Source organism: Crinia signifera, chromosome 3, assembly GCF_055691185.1.
Source record: "Crinia signifera chromosome 3, ASM5569118v1, whole genome shotgun sequence".
NCBI lineage: Eukaryota > Metazoa > Chordata > Amphibia > Anura > Myobatrachidae > Crinia > Crinia signifera.
In genome coordinates, this window is record NC_139219.1 from 170,981,959 (window position 1) to 171,005,574 (window position 23,616).

The 23,616-nt window shown below is 45.0% G+C and overlaps 1 protein-coding gene across 2 annotated transcripts in view; it reads left to right on the forward strand.

The window, feature by feature from the left end:
• The window catches only part of PDSS2 (decaprenyl diphosphate synthase subunit 2), a 216,607-nt gene that overhangs the window by 133,167 nt on the left and 59,824 nt on the right, over positions 1–23,616 (forward strand). For both annotated transcript variants that reach the window (XM_083176944.1, XM_083176945.1), the window contains exon 4: positions 13,376–13,574. In XM_083176944.1, the coding sequence (XP_083033070.1) occupies positions 13,376–13,574 (199 nt within the window). The remainder of the gene's footprint in view (positions 1–13,375; positions 13,575–23,616) is intronic.

Below are 23,616 nucleotides of genomic sequence, written 5' to 3' on the forward strand. Positions count from 1 at the left end.
TCACATCCTATGGAATGCCCTTCCACGCACAATAATACTCTCCTCTGGCCTCCAAACTTTCAAGTGTTCCCTGAAAACTCACCTCTTAAGGCAAGCCTATCATATTTAAGTTCCATACGCATAAACCTCTGAGGCACTTATGTATTATATAGCTTTTCTAATGGACTTACAACTTGGTGGGACTGCTATGCTAATACTGGTGCCTGTCCTTTTGTTTCCCTCCTATGTCCCTATAGATTGTAAGCTTGCAGCAGGGCCCTCCTACCTCCAAGTCTGTCTGTTGTTACCCAGTCAGTTTTATCACTGTTTACTATTGTAAAGCGCAACGGAATCTGCTGCGCTATATAAGAAACTGTAAATAAATAAATATGCCATTAATGTAATGAGTGACAGTAATTTTGATTTGTGGTGTAATTGAACTATGTTTACTTCTGTTGAACATCTAGGTTCTTATCAGGATTTTGTAATATAATGATTAGACAAGGTGTCACAAAAGGTGGTCATGTGATATATTCCATAAGACTTTGGCACACTTGTGTTTTAAATACTGATTATACATTTTACATGCATACCTGCTAAAGACCGACAGACATTTTATCTAAACTCTTACCACTTCCAAAATGGCACATAGGGTTATCATTCAATTGAAATAATAATCATCTGTTTAATTAACCCCTTCCTGACAGAGCCAGTTTTTGCGTTCCTGACAGAGCCCTTTTTTTCAAATCTGACATGTATCACTTAAGTGGGGATAACTTTTTTTTGCTTTTACTTATCCCAGTGATTTTCAGATTGTTTTTTCGTGACACATTGTACTTCAAATTACTGGTAAATTTGGGTCGATACAGTCTGTGTTTTTTTGTGAAAAATACCAAAATGTCGTAAAAAAAATGGAAAATTTAGCAATTTGCAAAATGTTAAATTTTCTGCTTGTGAGACAAATAATCATACCACTCAAAATAGTTAATAACTAACATAGACCATATGTCTACTTTATGTTTCCATCATTATTTCAACTTCCTTTTAATTTTTTTGGACACTAGGAGGCTTACAATATGAATAGCAAATTCTCAAATTTTCAAGAAAATTTCAAACACTGATTTTTTTAGGGACCAGTTCAGTTCTGACGTGACTTTGAGGGACTTGTATGTGAGACACCCCCATAAATGATACCATTTCAAAAACTGCACCCCTCACAGTATTCAAAACAGCATTTTGGAAGTTTGTTAACCCTTTAGGTGTTTCACAGGAATTAAAACAAAGTGTAGGTGAAATTTCAAAATTTCATTTTTTTTGCAGATTTGCAATTTTAATACATTTTTCTAAGGAACACAGTACATTTTACTAGAGAAATGTGACTAAAAATTGATTCCCCCAATTCTTTTGTTTTCATAAATATCCTATATGTGGCCCTAGTGTGCACGTTGACCAAACCACAGGCTTCATAATAGAAGGAGCACCTACTTGATTTTGGAGCCTCCTTTTTATGAGATTATTTTTTAGGCACCATGTAGGTTTCTAGGCACCATAAGATGCTAAAATTTAGGAACCCCCCCACAAGTGACCCCATTTTGCAAACTACACCCCTCAGGGAATTCATCTAGGGGTATAGTGTACATTTCAAACCCCCAGGGGGGTTTCACCAATTGTGGTACAACTGGGCAGTGAAAATGAAAAATTAAATTTTTTACACAAAAATGCAGTTCTGGCTCCAAATTTTTCATTTTCAGAAGGTATGAAGGAGAAAAAGCACCCCAAAATCTGTGCCCCAATTTCTCCCGAGTACGGCAATGCCTCACATGTGACCAAAAAATACCATTTGGGTGCATGGCAGGACTCAGAAAGGAAGGAGTGATTTTTGGATTTTGCAGCTCAGATTCTGGTGGAATGTTGGTGGGTGCTATGTTGCATTAGCAAGACCCCCCAAGCACCAATACAGTGGAACCCCCCCACAAGTGACCCCATTTTGCAAACTACACCCCTCAGGGAATCCATCTAGGGGTATAGTGTACATTTCAAACCCCCAGGGGTTTCACCAATTTTGATACAAGTGGGCAGTGAAAATGAAAAATTACATTTTTTTACACAAAAATGCAGTTCTGGCTCAAAATTTTTCATTTTCAGAAGGTATGAAGGAGAAAAAGCACCCCAAAATCTGTGCCCCAATTTCTCCCGAGTATGGCAATGCCTCATATGTGACCAAAAAATACCAGTTGGGTGCATGGCAGGACTCAGAAGGGAAGGAGTGATTTTTGGATTTTGCAGCTCAGATTCTGGTGGAATGTTGGTGGGTGCTATGTGGCATTAGCAAGACCCCCGAAGCACGGTGAAATGATGAACCTAATAATCCATAGATGTGTGGTATATTTTAAAACACTCCTTTATACATAGGCCGGGTTTGTCGGGGCAAGTTTCACAGTGGAAAATAGTTTCCTTTCTTATTCCCTTTTTATAGCAAACTTTGCACCTTTTTTGTGTCCTGCCCTTTCTTGCAGTGGAGGGGATTTCGTTCGGAAAATGCTGCCCTGGTACAATACGGGGGCCAGTACTAGAAGTACTGGGGCCCTCTGCCTGCTGGTTCCCAAATATTAGGCCCTTTATGACTTCCTCTTGAAAGTGCATAAATGTCCCCCTCTGGCCGGTAGAACGGAATAGCACGTAAGCGTTATACAGTGCCATCTGGATGATATACACGGCCAGCTTCTTGTACCAGATTTTTGTTTTCCGCAGGGCACTGTACGGCTTCAGTACCTGATCTGAAAGATCCACTCCGCCCATGTACCTATTGTAATCCAGGATACAATTAGGTTTTGAGGTGTGGGTACTGGTACCTCGTACAGGGACGGAGGTGGTACTGTCTCCGTGAATTGTTGTCAGTATAAGGACATCCCTCTTGTCCTTATATTTGACCAACAACATATTTTCGGTGCATATTCCCCTGCTTTCACCCCTTCTCATTACTTGGGCAATGTGCGTTTTTGGGAGGCCTCTTTGGTTCTTGCGCACAGTACCGCAAGCTGCTGTACCTCTTGAACCAAGGGCCTTAAACAGGGGGATGCTAGTGTAAAAGTTATCCACATAGAGGTGATAACCTTTATCCAGGAAGGGGTGCACTAAATCCCAGACAATTTTTCCACTAACACCTCCGAGGGAGGGGGGGCAGTTCAATTCTTGAATCCTTCCCTTCATATACCCTAAACCTGTGAGTGTACCCTGAGGTGCTTTCACACAGCTTATACATTTTTATGCCATACCTTGCCCTCTTACTGGGAAGGTACTGGCGGAATTTAACCCTTCCTTTAAAATGTATAAGGGACTCGTCTATGCAAATGAATTTATCTGGGATGTACATCTCTTCAAATTTGGCACTGAAATGATCAATGACCGGCCTGACTTTGAATAGCCGGTCAAAGGTGGGATCATCTCTGGGTGGGCACTGTGCATTATCGTTGTAATGCAAAAATTTAAGGATCGTCTCAAATCGAGCCCGGGGCATGGCCATACGGTAAAATGGGGTGCTGTACAGAACATCTGTACTCCAATATTGCCTAATTTCTGGCTTTTTTACTATGCCCATATGAAACACCAGACCCCAAAACGTCATCATCTCTACTGCATCTACAGGGGTCCACCTAGCAAATGATGACGTGGGGTTTTGAGCAATAAACTGCTGGGCATATAAATTAGTTTGGTCCACCATTAAATTTATAAAATCATTAGAGAAAAATAATTTGAAAAAGTCAATTTCTCTGAGACCTGTGGAATCAAATTGGATTCCTGGCATGGACAAAAACTCAGGAACCTGGGGCTCAAAATTGTCTGGTGGTGGGGTCCATACGAGATCAATTATTGGGGGGGGGGGTCTCAGCTGCTCTACGGGGGCGTCTTTGAGGGGGTCCCTCATCACCAGAGGAGGAAGAGGAGCTTAAGAAGAATCCTTCAAATTCCCCGCTTGCATCACTGGCTGTGTCAGAGTCAGAGGCAAGCATGGCATATGCCTCCTCCGCTGAATACATTCTTCTGGATGACTGGGATGACATTTGGGATGACATTTGGGATGCCATTTTTATTTTTGTGTTACTGGTAGTGAAATGTTTCAACACGTGTATAGTGTAGGGGGGGGTACAAACTTTATTTCAACCCGGGGGGTATGTAGTGTGTAGTGTGTATGTAGTGCAGAAAAAAAAAATACTTTACACAAAAAAAAAAAATTGAAGGGGTTAAAAAAAAAAAATTGAAGGGGTTAAAAAAAAAAATTTGAAGGGGTTAAAAAAAAAAAAAAGGTCCTGCGCCAAAAATTGAGCACAGATGTTGGTCAGTAACGTCCGTCACTGAACAGCGCTCAAAGGCAACAGGAATTTGATCAAAAAAAAAAAAAAATAGATCAACCCTGTGCCGAAAAAGCTGATCAGTGATGTACGTCACTGATCAGCGCACAGTGGCCACAGGACACCCACAAAATCACAGTGTGTGTAAAAAAAAAATTAAATAAAGACCCCACAGCACCCACAAAAAAAAAAAAGGTGATCAGTGATGCGACACTGATTACCAGTGAGGGGCAGCAGGTGCACAACCTTTGGTGCAACTGACAGTGCAACTGGCAGCAACTGACAGGTATATATAAAAAAAAAAAAACCTCTGCACCCCCAAAAAGTTGCTGATCACCTCAGATATAGTGATCAGCACAAAAGGCGGGGGCAGCAGACACAAAATTTAGCACTCTCTATCACTCTCTGTCACTATCTCTCTCTATCTCTCTATCTCTCACTATCTATCACTCTATGACACTGCAGCAGCAGCACTGACAGTTATATATATGAAAAATAACCCCTGCACCCCCAAAAAGTTGCTGGGGGTGCACAAAATGGGGGCAGCAGACACTAAATATAGCAGTCTCTATCACTCTCTGTCACTATCTCTCTCTATCTCTCTATCTCTCACTATCTATCACTCTATGACACTGCAGCAGCAGCACTGACAGGTATATATATATATATATATATATAAAAAAAAACCTGCGCCCCCAAAAAGTTGCTGATCAGTTAATTTATACTGATCAGCACAAAAGGGGGGGCAGCAGTCAGTTATATAAAAAAGATATAGCACAATCTGTCACTATCTCTCTATCTCTCTCTATCTCTCTCTATCTCTCTATCTATAACTCTATTACACTGCAGCAGCACAAAATATAGCACTCTCTGTCACTAGGCCTCTCTATCTATCTCTCTCTATCTCTCTATCTAATAACTCGCAGCAGCACAACACAGCACAGGATGTCACAAGAAGAAGCAAGATCCAGGCAGTGATCAGGTAAGTATTTAGCAAGGTTCTGGTCAGTGTATGGCGGCAGCTGGGCACGGTGACCGCACTGCACGCAATTCCAGACCGGAATGGCGTCTGCAGTGCAGTCACCGTTAGTTTAAACCCCCCTCCATGGCTGTGATTGGTCCGTCGGTCCGACGAACCAATCACGGCCTTTGGGGGCGGGCGGGGTGAGGTGGGGTGACACCAGTGTCACCCTTACACCCCGCGGTGATTGGTGCTGTACTTTACAGCACCAATCACCTCCGATCCCGTGTCACCGGCGAACGTTATTCGCCGGTGACACAGAAAACGCTGTGAATGGCTGTTCACACTGAACAGCCAATCACAGCGATCGCCGACGGGGGGCGGCATCGCCGCCCCCCCTGGGCATGCAGGGACATGTCTGCTGTCAGGGACAGCAGACATCGTCCCTCTGTCACTGCGTCTCTAGACGCAGTGACAGTTTGAAGTCATGACGTATATATACGTCATGTGTCGGGAAGTACTTCCCGGCCATGACGTATATATACGTCAAATGTCGGGAAGGGGTTAAACAATCCCTTGGTTCCAATTCACTGCAGTTGTCTGTGGGAATCTCTGTCATAATTCCTCCGTGATGGTGTGGAAGACACTAGTGGAAAAGACTTGGGCATGTGCATTTGAATCAGTGGATTCAGAACAATGACTATGTATTCATACTTTTATAATAAACTCATTTAATATCATATCATTCAATCAATAATAAAACAAGAATACATTTGTAAAAAAGAATGAATTAAATAGTTAATAAAAAAGCTCTTAATAAGCAATACATTTATGTCCTTAAATCATTCAGACTGAAATCCACTATAGTAGTGAATAGTAAAAGTTGGCACTAACTATTGGGTATATTTTCGTCTTTATGGATATTAAATTAGTTTATTATAATAGTACTGTAGGAATACATTGTCATTATTCTGAATCCACTGGTTCAAATGCACATCCGCAGTCTTTTCCACTAGTGTCTTCCATACCATCACAGGGGAATTATTACAGAGATTCCCACAGGGCATAGCCACATGATATCTGGGTTCTTCTCCTGGTGAGGAGAAATTTCCCCATTCCTCTCCAGCGAATAAACAGGGAAAATGTAGAACAGCTGGCTACAGATGCATGATCAGATGGGCATGTTGGAAGATTTTTCATGCCCGATTGTTTGTTCATCATTGATCAGTCGTGACCATACACCTGCCATTATAATCCTGATCTGCTGATAAACAGCAGTCAGGTCAATGATCGCATGAAATATGCCTGGCTTAAACCATAATAACATGTGCCAATTCAGTCTCCTTTGATTCTATAAAGAATTGTTTTAAAAACAGAACAAACGTATTGTATTACATGTATTTGTGAAAGTTCTCAAAGATTGTTATTTAAAACAGCAATTATATGTAGCTTTTTGTTTATTATCTTGTTACCTGTTATATTTTTACATAGTTTGCTTGGCAATTCGTGGCCCTTTTAAGTTACTGTAATGGAATGGATATTGTTATCCTATATAATAAAAGGCTAACGCTGCTCATCACCTCTATGAGGGAATTCAAGTGTTGTGCGCACAAGCAGCCACTAGAGGGCACCGGATAGAGCAATTCAAATGGTGCTCTGTTCGGCAGGTCTGGGTTAAAGATTCTCTGCACCCTAGGCAATAATGCAGCCTACTGCTTCCCCCAACCCTGGACTGCTACCTATACCCCATTACCAGCCCCTTAGGCAAAGGTGTGGTGGTGGCATTTTAGACGATCCTCAGCTGCCACCTGCATTAAGTACAACAAGGGTGTCCTTCTTATGGTCATCTTTAATTTTGTGATAGACTCATGGAGACCCCCAAAAGATCCCAGCACCCTAGCAACCCTAGGCACCAGTCTAAAGCTGCCCAATGATAGAGCCTGCCCTACCTTTCGGGAGCACACATTCACCAGTGATATGATTACTTTTATGTTGTCAGGTAACTAGTCATAACTGAGAACATGGGCTATACAGATCTGCCCATAGGCTAATTATATCCTATACATATGATATCCTGGTGGTGGGGATGCCGGCGGTCATAAGACCATCCCTAGCATCCTGATACAGAGAGTCCTGACAGGGGTAATGTTTAGACCCTAACCCTTTCCCCCTGCCCTGCTCACCATAACCCTGCCTCACAGCAGCCTAACCATCCTTCCATGCAGCCTAACCCTAAACCTTCCCATTAGTGCCTAACCTCCTGCCCCACCACCTGCTATATATATTGATATATTTAAAGCCCGCATCTTGACCACCAAGACGTTGACCGCATCCCAATTACATACTTGGAGACAGATCCCTTTTTAAATATTTCTTTTTACTGTGCTCATTAGTGAATTGCTTAATAACCTGCATTATGAAGAGGGGAATAAAGCCTATGCAAATATTATCTGCTTCGCAAAATGTCTGCATTGTCTTACTGTATTCCATTACTATGCAGAATTGCTGATAGAATTTTATACTCATTCATTAAAAGCTTATTAAGTAAAGTAATGATATAGTCACAGTTGTGCCTGAATAGCTGGGTCATGGAGGTGGAGCTGATCTCCTCTGGATATTGATGTTTCCTTCAGTCGAGGAAATGAGCCGTTGCCTAAATTAGCTGCTTCTTTTAACTCTCAGCCCAGGGATTCCCATTTGTGCTTGTATCTGCTCTACAGAGGGGGAAGGAAACCTGTGCCTAATTTCTGAGAATCTAGTTGATATTCAGGACAGATACTCTGACTTGCCCAATGCAAGTCTTTTTAATGTTGATCAGCTTGTCTATCAGATGTACCAAACTTATTCTCGAAAGGGACAGCACATGGCTTACTAGAACAGCATATTGTTAGGAATATAAATACCATGAGGCAAATACTGTAACTGTTTATTAACAAGATCTATTGTAACATGTTCTTTTACTGCTAATTACCATAAATAAATGCAACAATATGCATATATTCTGACAATGCAATTATTATTTGAATATGTATCATTTCAGTAAACCTGTTTCTGTCAGAGAACAATGTATAGTTAAATCGTATACTTTTCTGTATACTTGACTGCTTACTGATTAAAGGCAGTATCCAATCAACTATGATATTTCCTCACCCAGGGCTATCCAGGTAGCCACGAAAAGCCACCACTTGTGAAAATCAGGCAGAGGTGGCAAATATACACGTTTCCCTGAAACTGTGTGTTTTCAAGAGACTTTTTTTTGTGTGTGTCTTAGTAGGATTTTCTGAAAAATAATAGCATGTCCTTATAGCACTCTGAATATAGGATGCATATTGGGCATTTAGTCAGGAACATTTACATAATGTGTACAGAAAATGTTTGTAATAGTGGATTGTGGAAACAATAATGCCTCTTGAGCTGTAAGGCTCCATCATGGCCGCTACTGCTGAAGGTTAAATAGTTTTTTCTTTACCGTATGTCATATAAGGTATTTAAGTGATTTCATTACAGTTCTATCCATATAACTCCTGGTGTAGTATACGGTGTACCAAGTTATTTTGAGGTCTCTCGTGACTTCACACTCTGTTTAGGAAATTCTTGCACCAATGCAAAACATGAGCTTTTATTTTGGTAATTTGTTCATGACCTAGCGCTCTAGACCACTCCAGGCAGAATCAGCCCCTGTATTATTCTCTCATTTATCCCTTTAGTTAGTATCCTATGCTTTATGTGTGAGGATACCGTATTTACGTATTTTTTGAGGGGCTGCCACATAGCACTATCTGGTGAGCTAGAATATCCCATCACTAACATGTAGACAAGCCAAACTGTTCTTGTTGTAGTGAGTGCTGTCTGACAAAAGAAGACCCATTGGCAGATCCACTTTTAAACCTGGTTCAAGCCCAATTGTGGTTGCAAATAATAATTCCAGGATGATAGGATGCTTTCTGATTGGGGCAGTGTCCGTTCATCTTTCCCTGTTGGGTTTGCTGCAGCAGGCCCCACTGAGGTGTTTGGTTCTGGGCAGTTGAAGGCGTTTATGCATTTCGAAAAGAGGAAACAGTTTGGGCAGAATGAAAGGGAGCAATAACAAAGTAAATGCTGGACATTGTGGATTCTGTCTAAACCAGTAGTAGTCTTTTCTAATGAGAATGGCCAAAGGTCTGACCAGCGGCACTTTTGCAGCATAATGATACCTTCAATTAGTAGATCTTTAGCCAGTACAACCTTACATAGTTGCTCAGGTTGTCTATGTAACCTGCCAATCACAGAAAGCAGTGACTAAGGAACCCCCCGCAGCCATTTAAAAATAGTGTATCATTCATTCTAGCATACATGTAAACATGTAACATGAAAAACACTACAACCAAAAATATATGGACTTGTGGGTGCTGTGGCAATAATTAATAATAACATTAATATAAAATATGTATAGTAAAAGAAGTTTGATTTTTTATATTGGAGTCAATGCACACCATGCTTTACTATCACATTACAGTCTGTTTAAGATAATAACTCCAAGTCCTGTGGTATTGTGCTGCATGTTCCTGTCTGAGTTTCAACTCCAAAGGGAAAATGGATATATACTATACAGGAGAACAAGAAACTATATTGTAATGGCATTACCAAGAGATCTTACCTGTAGTTTATTTCTTAAAAAATATATTCCCTTTATTTTATGCATGCTGCAGGGGAATTACCTTGTTTTTCTTACCCGGTGGATAAAGTGATACTGTCACATTACGCAATGCTTAGTGAATCACAGAAGAGTTATATTTAAGCATTCACAGTTTTGCCCTCTGACCATTGTTTTCCAGTGTGCACATAACATTGCTCTATCTATGGGTATGATTTTAATATTTGATATAGAGGTAGATATTAGAGGTCAGTTTTTTTCAATGTGTACTACAGCGCCTCATTCGACCTGTATCTCCTTATTAATTTCCTAACTATAAATTAGAACCACAATCAAGCCCATAAATTGTTGTCATTGAGAAGAATACAACCTCACAGAGTAAGATTTAAAAAAGAGAGTTTAGACAATCTTCCTGCAATAAGGACCTAGAGAAGGGAGATGACCTTGTTTAAGAGAAAGTGACGCACCTGCAGGTAGAGGTGCATAAAAAAAATTGTGAATTGGGTATGAAATATATTTTGTGATCCTAGGTTAAAGACGTCACTTACATTGAGACTTTATTTCCAAAATGTAAAGATTAATATTAAAGTGAATTTACTAAGTTAAAATAACTTTTGGTACTTACCATATATACTCGAGTATAAGCCTACTTTTTCAGAACATTTTTTATGCTGAAAAAGCCCCCCACGGCTTATACTCGAGTGAGGTTCCCACTTGAGTCAATAAGTTTTCCCAGTTTTTTGTTGTAAAATTAGGTGCCTCGGCTTATATTCGGGTCGACTTATACTCGAGTATATACGGTATGTATTATCTGGACTCCCAGGTTTGTCCTGCCCCAGCAAAACCCACCACCGATCATAAGAAGCCGCCGCCACCACCAATCTCCCCCCCTCCCCTCACCTTTGCTCCGGCGTTAGTACACCGGAGCTCCCGTGCCGTCGCTGCCCAAGTCAGTCATCAGATAGGCGGCAGGCTTGGGGATGTTTCGCGGCGGCTCGGGAGGACTCAGGTGCCTGAACTCTCCCGAGTCCCCCGAGCCACCCCGAACATCCCGAGAATGCTGCCTGTCAATCAATAGAACTAATGACGGCGGGGGCAGGGGAGCTCCGGCGTACAATCACCGGAGCTGAGAGGTGAGGGGAAGGGAGGGGACATCAGTGTGGCCACTGGGGGGGGGGGGGATGCCCGGACAGGTGATGCGCCAGTGGTGCACACCTGGACACCATTGGTGCACACCTTTATTTTAGTGGTATGCTGCACAGCTGAGCCTGAGAAAATTCCGGGCATACCACTCAAGTGGTTAAATGAAGAATAAACAAGTAACAATTAGCACCGCAATTCTCATTACACAATACAGTACAGCCCAGATCTAGGGAAGTTGTATACGTACTACCGGAGACAGGTTGTTGTTGTTAGTACAGATGAATGATTGCATGCATTAAGAAATGCGGTTATAGATGGTTGTTGTGTAAGAGAGAGCTGTAATTAAAGAGCGCTGTGATAACAAGGTAAAGGGTACTGCTCAAAGGAGCTTACAGTCTAGAGGGAGGGGGAAACTGACAGATGACATGGGGTGCAGGCAAGGAGGCCTGAAGGCAGAAAGTGAGCATTGGAGGGCTGACTGAGACCTGATAAGAGATGTAGTGAAAGCTGCCTCGGTATTAGGTTATGAAGAAGGCTATGCTTTGATGAACAGGTGGTTTTCAATGACTATTTGAAGCTGTGAAAGGTAAGGAGAGTTAAGGGGGTCAGTGCAGGCAAAATCTTGGATGTGCACATGGGATGCAGTGACCAGGGTAGAGAAGAGGCAGTGGTCATTGGTTGGCAGTGCGGGAGGGAGTGTGTAGGGAAATGAAGTTGTAGATGTAGGGAGCAGTGGTGTTATAGAGGGGAGCCAGTGCAAATTTTCTTAAAGGGGTTGGCCAGAATGAAGCAGCAGGTTTCTAGCTGCACAGTTTAGGAATGAGTGGAGGGGGGCTAGATGGTAGCACGGAAGGACTAGTGAGGAGACTGTTGCAGTAGTCCACCTGTGAGATGAACAGTGAGTGAATAATACATTTAGATACACTCTGGGAGAGAAACTGCACAATTCAGGAATGAGCCAGGGATTTGAATAGGAGTAATACCCAAGCAGCACATTTGGGGAATGGGGGAGATGATGGGGTTGTCAACAGTGATGAAGATATTGGTGGTGGGAGGGGGTTGGTCTGGAGGCTTTGGATGTATGAACTTTTGAGAGCACTCCGACATCCAGGAGGGGATGGCAGAGAGGCAGATGGATACTTGAGAGAGGACAAAGAGAGAGAGAGAGGTCATTAGAGGAGAGGTATCATTTTAAGTTGTGGTATAGAGGTGGTATCAAAAGCCAAAGGAGCTTATGAACTCACCCAAGGAAGAGGTGTACAGGGAGAAAGGGGCCTAGGACAGATCCCTGGGGGTCTCCGACAATCAGGATGGAAGCTGGTGAGGTAGAGTCAAAGACAGACACAAAGAAGAGTGGTTAGTGGGGTAAGAGATGAATTAAGCTAGAGCAGTACTAGAGAGGCCAATAATCTGTATGGTGTAGAGTAGGAGAAGATGATCTACAGTATAATAAAGCAGCATAAAGATCCAGTAGGATAAGCAGTAAGATGTGACCCCTTGACTAGGCTATAAGCAGGTAACTTTGCCCACAACAGTTTCAGTGGAGTGGAGTGGGCGAAGACTGAAGAGGATCCACTTGTCAGAAAGGTAGCTGGTGAGATGACTCTTTACAGCAACTAGTTTGATGGCAAAGGGGAGAAGAGAGTTTGGGTGGTAGCTAGTAGGTAAGGAAGGGTCAAAGTTGTTTTTTATAGGAACAGGTGAGACAAGAGCACATTGAATGGCAGGTTAAAGGTGCTGGGAAAGAGTGATATGTTGAAGAGGTGAGCAAGACGAGAGCACACAGAGGGGAAGGTTGAGTGGAGGAGGCAAGAGTGGAAGGGGTCCCAGGGAGCAGGTGGATGTCAGAGTCAATAGGATGAGGGAGTGGACCTCCTGGTCTGTGGTATTCAATGCTTACGTTTCCAACAGCATTGAAGGCTATTCTCGACAAAACAGATCTGATCGGATCTGTTTTGACGTACTGTAAAACTACCATTTATTGTTGAATTTACGGCCGTTTCTCTATAATCCACGTTTTCTCCACTTGACAGGCAGAACATTGAATTCCGCCTCTCAAGAAAATGTTGAGTCAGAAAACAGGCCAGGATTCCCACTGTCAGAACGTTCCGACAATCGGAATCAAAGATTGAATAGTATTTATCTGCTCTTTGTGACTAAACTTATGTTTTAATAAAAGCATATATTTTTGTTATGTACTGTATGTATGGAAATTTTCCATATGTATGCAGACTTTTTGACCACATTGCTTTATAGGTAATAAGACTGCATAATATAGTACAGTTTTTTCTAATTTTCTTTTCTTTAAAGCCAGAGAAATCTGGCTGAAATTACAGAACTGATCCACACAGCTTTCCTAGTGCACCGTGGGATTGTCAATATTGAAGAGCTGAAGAGTTGCGATGGCCCAATTAAGGACATGCAATTTGGAAACAAAATGGCTATTTTGAGTGGGGACTTTCTACTTGCAAATGCTTGCACTGGGCTTGCACATCTACAAAACACAAAGGTACAGTATTTCAGAATGTGTACTACATGTATAGACCATGCCATTAACATAAAAATTAAAGCTCCTTACTGATTGTCCATTTTGTTTACAAACTAAGGACCTTATTCAGATGATGATGAATTTGCTATCGCTGCTATTTACTTAGAAGCAGTAGGGATATCACTAATATTTTAATGCATCCAGAGGTGTTATGCCTCATGCATGCATAATTGATCCAATCTGTTTCCGGATCTTCTCCAACACCAAGCAGGGGCTACCAAGAGGCCAGGTAAATCTGATGGAGATCCTCCACCCCTGCCTTGCAACGATGCCTCTATTTTTAGAAATGTAGGTCATCACTGCCCCCTCTCCATCCCCTTATAGTGTTCTCTCTAGGCCAAGGCTCACTTAAGGCTCAACGCTCCTGAGCAGTCAAGTCTATCCAGTTTCACATAAAATATCTCATGTAACCGGTTCTCAGATTCAAATTAGTATCTTTGGTGTATCGTAGATCTGTTATTGAGTTATTTGCACATTCTATAGTGATCCGCTAGAATCACAGCAGACAGGGTTCAGGGTTACGGGGGCCAGGACAGCCAATATTATAGATGCCCTGCTGCTGCCATCACTGATGGGGCATGCCCGCCACCTATGGAGGTGCCTGGCTTTCCCCCAAGGTCTCTGGTTATTGTGAATAGATGCTGCACGCATACGCATGGCATCTATTTATGCAGCGGTGGTGATGGCTCAGCAGGCTGGTATAGCAGGCGCTGCTACAGGGGCCAGGCACACTTTGCTGTTTAAAAATTGGGCAGGGCTTTAAAACAGCCTAGCCTGAACGCTATTCTATATTTTTGTATGGAGATGCATGTGGAAATCATTGTACTTAAAATATTTACTCCTAACAAACTCTGTTCAAACACTAATTTGTTTGTATGATAATTTAGTAACTTAAGGCAATTTTTCACTGACGTGTATTGATGTTTATATAGTTACTTGGGATGAACCGTTATATACTGTATATCCTAAATATTACAATTATACTCTGATAGGCTCTGGCGAACCCTTGTGCCACCATATAAATAAAAGATAATAATAATGTGGTATATGAATAAATAACTGTTATAAATAAATTGCTTGGCATTACTTCCATCCTCCCCTTTTTCCAGGTCAAAGTTGAATCTAATACTACTCCACAACTGTGAATACTCCTCCAGGATTATATCATGCTCTCTGTGATTCATTCCTCACAATTCCACTCTTGGGACTAGCAATTAATTGTGAAAATTGTAAGCCATAAATGAAAAGAAAAGCTATTTTGTAACTGTCAGTGTTAAAATTAGTAAAGTCAGCTATTTTCCCTGAGGCCTTTTTACTGTATATATTAATTAGATAAAACAATTGCCTCAGGCAATACTTATTTTTTTTTTTCTTTTAAATAAGACAAATAACATGTTCAGAATTCTTTTAATTGCTCTCGTCTTGTTGCACTTGCATGCAAATTTTTAATCCAAAGCTAATAAGAATAAAAAAAGTCTTTGGGGGAAATCTAATTGGCTGCAAAAAGGACTTTAAAACTGTTTATTTATTTATGAACAGTTTCTTATATAGCGCACACATATTCTACAGCGCTTTACTGAGAATATTTGAACATTCACGTCAGTGAATGCCCCAGTGTTTACAAACTATATTCCCTACAACATGTACACGCACACATATTCTAGTTAATTTTGAAGGAAGCCAAATAACCTACCAGTAGATTTTTGGAATACACTGTTACTAGAGACATTTTTTTGTACTATCTAATTCCTTTGTTTTGGACAAAAAATGCTGAGTTCGCTTTCATGTGTTTTTTCACGAATACACTATTCAATTAGAAACAGACATTAAATTAACAGGGTTGGACTGGTATTAAGCCTTTTTTTTTGTCACCTACTGGTAGGTGGTGAAAGTTGTAGTGTATTGGAATAACAATGGATTTTTGGATTCAGTAAGGAATGTTCATATTTTCCATGTCATTTTTTAGATTAAGTTTTTGAGTTTTTAATTTATATGTTGTTTTTTTTCTCATGATGCTCTTCTGCTTAAATGATATTTCTTTCTGGGAAATTCAGAAAACAACAGCTTGTGTACAGTCAGCTGCTATACAACATTTCTTTTCATAACTTTATGAATTTTTTTCAGGCATAGTGGGTCAGATGTATTAATCTACCCTATAACGTGTCTCGCTTCTCCTGCATAACGTGGAGAAGCGGGCAAATGCACGATCTCCTGTTAGGACTCTGGGGAGTCCCCGTGTGCAAATACGGAAGGAGACTGACCACGCACCACACCTGACTCTGTTGTCTCTCCCAGTGGTCGATTAATGCATGCAGTGCTAGACTTCACCTATAGCAGCCACATCTGAAGGAGCGAGTTAAGCCCACTCAAACCCCGATGTCCCCAGGTCTTATGTAGGACAATGCGTCAACCGAGATTGGGAGACAGACAAAAGGCTAACTGACTAAAACCCATGGAGACAAACAACCAGACAGTGGTACATATTATAACAAGTGGTCAGAAACACCAGTGATTTGAGTAAATGTATATGGGAGCAATCCTCCACTGAACTCCCAGGAATGCAACCATGCAAGAAGATGTTATGCAAATAAATAACTCCTCACACCCACACTTGTAACTACAGGGACACAGCAGGATGTAAATACAGCATGTCCTGGCTATTGGCATAAATGCAACAATGCATGAAGATGTTAATAATAAACATACTCCACACAGCTAAACTCTAACAGGGATTAGCTGAAATACTGAAGGTGGAAAAACCAGCACTTATCTCTGTCAGACGGTGTCTGTGTTCATACAGGGTCTCATAGACTGCAACAATGATTCCCTGACACAGGCAGGACTTCACAGGACACCCGGCAGGAGTGCTTGCTGGAATACTCAGGACAAGGCTTTAACCAGATTCAGACAAGGCTTAAACAAAACTCTGACAAGACTTAAACAGGACTATAACTGGCAGGTTCTCAAAGTTGAGAGAATACCTAAATACCCAGAGGCTTAGCAGGCAGCCACACCCAAGAACAAGGTGTGCATGAAAACCCAGGCAAGGTGGATTAGAGTACTGATCCGGGGGAAACATATAAACTGCAAACAGAATATGGATAACACCGGCCCACCAGAGGCGGCTTGTAACAGTACCCCTTCTTAAAGAGGGTTCAAGGGACCCCAATACCAGGTTTTCCACAACATGGATACATACGAAACCCTGGCATGCAGGTACTAACAACAAAAACAAACAGAAACAAGCTGTGGCTGCAAACAAGCTGCAGCCTTAACGGTGGACACTGGACACAACAAGACCAGCAAAAACGGAGGTGGACTTGGGCGCTAATATCCCTTAAAAATGAATGGACACTTATAAGGAAAAAGGTTTTTCTATGAAAAAATGAGCAGCAATCTTCAAAAATTGCACTAGTGTCAGTGCAAAATATGTATCAAGTCTATGGCCTAGACCACAAACTTGTACAGCAAAATGTATATTCAAGAGGAAAAATGGGAAGATTGCGCTAATATATATATACAATAAATTCCAATGCACCATGGAGGGGATCACATTTATAGCAAAAGACTGGAGACTGCTTCAAACTATTGTATCAAAAAACAATTTAATTAACATATAAAGTATACATATGTATAGCTATTTAGGGTGGCCACCTAAAAAATTAAACATATATATTAGCATATGCTATAATAACAATGTGCACATAAAAACAAGCTAAATATTTAGCTCTGGATAAAAAAGGGGGTGATGATAATATTAACTCTGAATTTACATAAAAACTAGCAATCTTGCATATGTTGACACTGTGTCGACTGGGTTTAGTGTCAGACCCATACTGGGGATGTTTTAGTAGAATGCTGGTAGTAACAATGTCCTTTTCAGGAGCAATGGATCATAGCACAGTGCGCGCATACATCACCTGTGCTGCCAGATGGTAAAAAGTCCTGTGCGGTGTTTGTTTGGTGGAGTGTCCCACCTGAGGAGAATGACTGTGCGGACCTGGATGTAATGGCCGGTACGCGCATCTCTCACCCACGCTGCCGGAGATGTTAGGGTCCTGCAGTGCACCACCGTGACTTTCACTCACGGGTGCTTGTGTCGGTTCCTGCTGGCGTTCTCCACTCTGCACAATGGACAGGGGCTGGCGGATGTACCGTTCCACGCACGGCGATAAGGATGGAGTGATATATCAGATGGTAATCGCCCAGTATTCGGCTGGCAAGCAAGAAGTTGGCTAGTAAGCTGGATGGCTGGCTTCTAACATGTTTCGCCCTTCTTTGAAAAAGCCCTGCTTACTAGCCAACTTCTTGCTTGCCAGCAGTTTTTATGTAAATTCAGAGTGAATATTATCATCACCCCCTTTTTTATCCAGAGCTAAATATTTAGCTTGTTTTTATGTGCACATTGTTATTATAGCATATGCTAATATACATGTTTAATTTTTTAGGTGGCCACCCTAAATAGCTATACATATGTATACTTTATATGTTAATTAAATAGTTTTTTGATACAATAGTTTGAAGCAGTCTCCAGTCTTTTGCTATAAATGTGATCCCCTCCATGGTGCATTGGAATTTATTGTATATATATTAGCGAAATCTTCCCATTTTTCCTCTTGAATATACATCTTTTTCTGTTGTGCCCGCTTGGAGACACCAGGAAAGGAAGAGATCTCTGGTTCAAAATAATCATCAAAAAATATAGGTCGAGCAACCAGATGATTCTTCCCTTTCTTACCTGAATGCCTAGACACATTAGGAATCTCATCAACTTCAGAATCTGAGAAAAGACCTTAGATTGGCTCCGTTCCCCTTGGAACTTTAGGAGAACTTCTCTAGGGAGAAGATAGTTGAGCACATCCAGCGGCAATGACTATGGACTTGGAGTTGTACGTTGACTGGCTGGAGTGTTTCCCAGAGGTAAAGTCACTGGAACCCTCTCCTGAGGCTGTGACTTTTAGGACCCCCCTTAGGAGTTATGGCTTTCAAGATCTCTTCTGGGGCTATGACCTTCAGCACCCCTCCTGGGGCAGTGGTCTTCGGGACCCTTTTTAAGGTACTGGCCTTGAGGACCCTTCCTGGGGTTGTGACCTTTGGGACCCCTCCTGGGGTTTTGACCTTCAGGACCCCTCCTGGGACAGTGGCCTTTGGGACCCCGGTGGAGGCAGTGGCTTTTGGGACCCCGGTGGAGGTAGTGGCTTTTGGGACCACGGCGGAGGCAGTGGCTTTTGGGACCCTGGCAAAGGCAGTGGCCTTAGGGGCAGAGGCAGTGGCCTTAGGGACAGGGGCAGTGGCCTTAGGGGCGGAGGCAGTGGCGTTAGGGACCCTGGAAGAGGCAGTGGCCTTAGGGGCGAAGGCAGTGTCCTTAGGGGTGGAGGCAGTGGCCTTTGGGACCCCGGCAGTGGCCTTAGGGGCAGAGGCAGTGACCTTTTTGACCCTAGTGGAGGCAGTGGCCTTAGGGACCCCGGCAGAGGCAGTGGCCTTAGGGACCCCGGCAGAGGCAGTGGCCTTAGGGACCCCGGCAGAGGCAGTGGCCTTAGGGACCCCGGCAGAGGCAGTGGCCTTAGGGACCCCGGCAGAGGCAGTGGCCTTAGGGACCCCGGCAGAGGCAGTGGCCTTAGGGACCCCGGCAGAGGCAGTGGCCTTAGGGACCCCGGCAGAGGCAGTGGCCTTAGGTACCCCGGCAGAGGCAGTGGCCTTTGGGACCCCGGCAGAGGCAGTGGCCTTTGGGACCCCGGCAGAGGCAGTGGCCTTTGGGACCCCGGCAGAGGCAGTGGCCTTTGGGACCCCGGCAGAGGCAGTGGCCTTTGGGACCCCGGCAGAGGCAGTGGCCTTTGGGACCCCGGCAGAGGCAGTGGCCTTTGGGACCCCGGCAGAGGCAGTGGCCTTAGGGACCCCGCCAGAGGCCTTAGGGGTGGAGGCAGTGGCCTTAGGGGCGGAGGCAGTGGCCTTAGGGGCGGAGGCAGTGGCCTTAGGGGTGGAGGCAGTGGCCTTTGGGACCCCGCCGGATGCAGTGGCCTTAGGGGTGGAGGCAGTGGCCTTTGGGACCCTGTTGAAGGCAGTGGCCTCACGACCCCGGCAGAGGCAGTGGCCTTAGGGACCCTGGCAGAGGCAGTGACCTTTGGGACCCTGGCAGAGGCAGTGACCTTTGGGACCCTGGCGGAGGCAGTGACCTTTGGGACCCCGGCGGAGGCAGTGGCCTTTGGGACCCTGGAAGAGGCAGTGGCCTTAGGGGCGAAGGCAGTGTCCTTAGGGGTGGAGGCAGTGGCCTTTGGGACCCCGCCGGAGGCAGTGGCCAGTGGCCTTAGGGGTGGAGGCAGTGGCCTTAGGGACCCCGGCAGAGGCAGTGGCCTTAGGGACCCTGGCAGAGGCAGTGGCCTTAGGGACCTCGGCAGAGGCAGTGGCCTTAGGGACCTCGGCAGAGGCAGTGGCCTTAGGGACCCTGGCAGAGGCATTGGCCTTAGGGGCAGAGACAATGGCCTTAGGGGCGGAGGCAGTGGCCTTAGGTACCCTGGTGGAGGCAGTGGCCTTAGGGGTGGAGGCAGTGGCCTTAGGGGTGGAGGCAGTGGCCTTAGGGGTGGAGGCAGTGGCCTTAGGGGTGGAGGCAGTGGCCTTTGGGACCCCGGCGGAGGCAGTGGCCTTTGGGACCCCGGCGGAGGCAGTGGCCTTTGGGACCCCGGCGGAGGCAGTGGCCTTTGGGACCCCGGCGGAGGCAGTGGCCTTTGGGACCCCGGCGGAGGCAGTGGCCTTTGGGACCCCGGCGGAGGCAGTGGCCTTTGGGACCCCGGCGGAGGCAGTGGCCTTTGGGACCCCGGCGGAGGCAGTGGCCTTAGGGGCAGAGACAATGGCCTTAGGGGCGGAGGCAGTGGCCTTAGGTACCCTGGCAGAGGCAGTGGCCTTAGGGGTGGAGGCAGTGGCCTTAGGGGCGGAGGCAGTGGCCTTTGGGACCCCGGCGGAGGCAGTGGCCTTTGGGACCCCGGCGGAGGCAGTGGCCTTTGGGACCCCGGCGGAGGCAGGGGCCTTTGGGACGCTGGCAGGGGCCTTTGGGACTCTGGCAGGGGCCTTTGGGACGCTGGCAGGGGCCTTTGGGATGCCGGCGGAGGCAGGGGCTTTTGGGACGCCGGCGGAGGGACCTCGGTTTGGGACCTCGGCTGAAGCTGTGGCCTTTGGGGCTGAGGCTTTGCCTTCTGAGTGTCATCCTGGAGGGATATAGCTTCTGTGACCCCTTTTGGGGCAACATGACTGAAGTCCCCTTGAGACAACATGGCTGGAGTACCTCTCTGAGGCCAAACAGACAGAACCCCCTTCTGTGGCAGAGCAGGCCTTTGGGCCCCCACTAGGGGCTGCAGCCTTTGGGACCCCTCTTGGAGCTGTGCCTCTCGAGTCCCTTCCTGGTGCTATGGCTTCTGGAACCCCTCCTGAGGCAGTGCCTCTCGAGATCCTTCCAAGGGTAATGGCTTCTGGGACCCCACTTGGGGCTATGCCACCTGAGACCCATTCTGGCTTAACATGACTGAATTACCCTTATGAGACGACACTGCTTGAGTCCCTCTCTGAGGCCAAACAGACAGAACTCCCTTCTGGGGTGGAGCAGGCCCTTGGGCCCCCACTTGGGGCTGCGGCCCTTGGGCCCCCACTTGGGGCTGCGGCCCTTGGGCCCCACTCGGGGCTGCGGCCCTTGGGCCCCCACTTGGGGCTGCGGCCCTTGGGCCCCCACTCGGGCTGCGGCCTTTGGTCCCCCACTCGAGTCTGCAGCCTTTTGGCCCCCACTCGGGGCTGCGGCCTTTGGTCCCCCACTCAGGGCTGCGGCCTTTGGTCCCCCACTCGGGGCTGCGGCCTTTGGTCCCCCACTCGGGGCTGCGGCCTTTGGTCCCCCACTCAGGGCTGCGGCCTTTGGTCCCCCACTCGGGGCTGCGGCCTTTGGTCCCCCACTCAGGGCTGCGGCCTTTGGTCCCCCACTCGGGGCTGCGGCCTTTGGTCCCCCACTCAAGGCTGCGGCCTTTGGTCCCCCACTCAAGGCTGCGGCCTTTTGGCCCCCACTCAGGGCTGCGGCCTTTGGGCCCCCAGTCAGGGCTATGGCTTCTGGAACCCCTCCTGGGGCTGTGCCACTCCAGACCACTTCTGGGACTGACACCTGAGACTCCCCAACTTGGGTTTGCAGCTCTGATTTTACAGGAAAGGAGAAAGATAAGGGAAACATCCTCCTTTCATTCCTGAATCTATAATTGGGCTCCCTAATCCTTGGACCCCAATTATAGCTCAGAGTGCTTTTTTGTGTGGGCTCCGGGACAAGTACCTCTGCCACAGTAAAGACAGGAGTACTGTAGGTTTTGAAATCTGACAGTTTGGCCAGAAGACAGGAATTGTCACCACATTTTGGCCTGCGCAACTCACAGGTCTGAATATAGTGGCATGAACCCCCACAATATACAGTAGGTGCAGGTTTTGGTCTCTGCGCCGCTTTCGCTCCTCTAAGGAGAACTTGGGCTGCAGATACCCACTCTTCTGGGCCTCCTGGCCTGGAGACTCAATATCTAATAATGTCTTAGACATGGTCGCATTAGGGGCTGAATGAACCCCACCAACCTCTGAGAGGATCAGAAAAACATTGGTTAAAACTTTTTGCAACTGCAGTAGGGACTGCTGCAGAACCTCTAACCGCTAAGGTTTTAAGGCATTGAAAGCCATGTTTAAGACCACCACGGACTCCTGCAGAGCTTGCATAATCATGCACTGAAAACGCAAACGAAACAAGGCAAACTATGGCAAAAAAGGCAAAATGGACTAAGACCAGACTGGACTGGACAAGGCTGTACTGGAGTCAGCTCCAGAAATCTTTTTGTTAGCCGGTTATAATGTTAGGGCTCTGGGAGTCCCCGTGTGCAAAATATGGAAGGAGACTGACCACGCACCACACCTGACTCTGTTGTCTCTCCCAGTGGTCGATTGATACATGCAGTGCTAGACTTAACCTATAGCAGCTGCTTCCGAAGGAGCAAGTTAGGCCTGCTCCAAACCCGATGATCCCAGGTCTTATGTAGGACAATACATCAACCGAGATTGGGAGACGGACAAAAGGCTAACTGACTAAAACCCGTGGAAACAAACAAACAAAACGACAGTGGTACATATTATAACAAGTAGTCAGAAACTCTAGTGAGTTGAGTGGAAGTATATATGAGCAATCCTTCCCTGAACTCCCAGGAATGCAACCATGCAAGAAGATGTTATGAAAATAAATAAATCCTCACACCCACACTTGTAACTACAGAGACACAGCAGGATGTAAACCCAGCATGTCCTGGCTATTGGCATAAATGCAACAATGCATGAAGATGTTAATAATAAATAATATATAACCTGTGTGAAGCTGGATGGCAAAACCCCTAATAAGAGAGGACATATACTCCACACAACTAAACTCTAACAGGGATCAGCTGAAATACTGAAGGTGGAAAAACCAGCACTTCTCTCTGTCAGACAGTGTCTGTGTTCATACAGGGTCTTATAGACTGCAGCAATGGTTGCCTGACACAGGCAGGACTTCACAGGACACCCAGCAGGAGTGCTTGCTGGAATACTCACAAGTCAAGACTGAATAATCCTATGCCACATGTTGCCCTTCTGCTTGCCTTTGGCTCCATCTTGTTGGTTGTCTCCATCTGTGAAAAAAAATAGCATTATTTAATAAATTTTGTAAGGTGTAGCCATGAGGGTTTCATTCATAACAAATCACTTAATGGCTCTGCTCACTTACCTGTGCAATTCTACAGAAATCTACTCTTCTGGAACTCTAGGAGAGATCACTAAAATTGTTCAGTCTCACAGAATGTCTGGGAAAGTATGCAGTATAGATCCAAAACAAAAAAAGTAGACATCATAAGTATTTCAAATAAGGATGTTTTGTAAAATGTAAGTGGTCAATAAAGTTTACGATGTTCTTTTACACATAACAATAAAGGTCAGAGAGCCACGGCAATATGCATGCGTCTTTTTCACTATA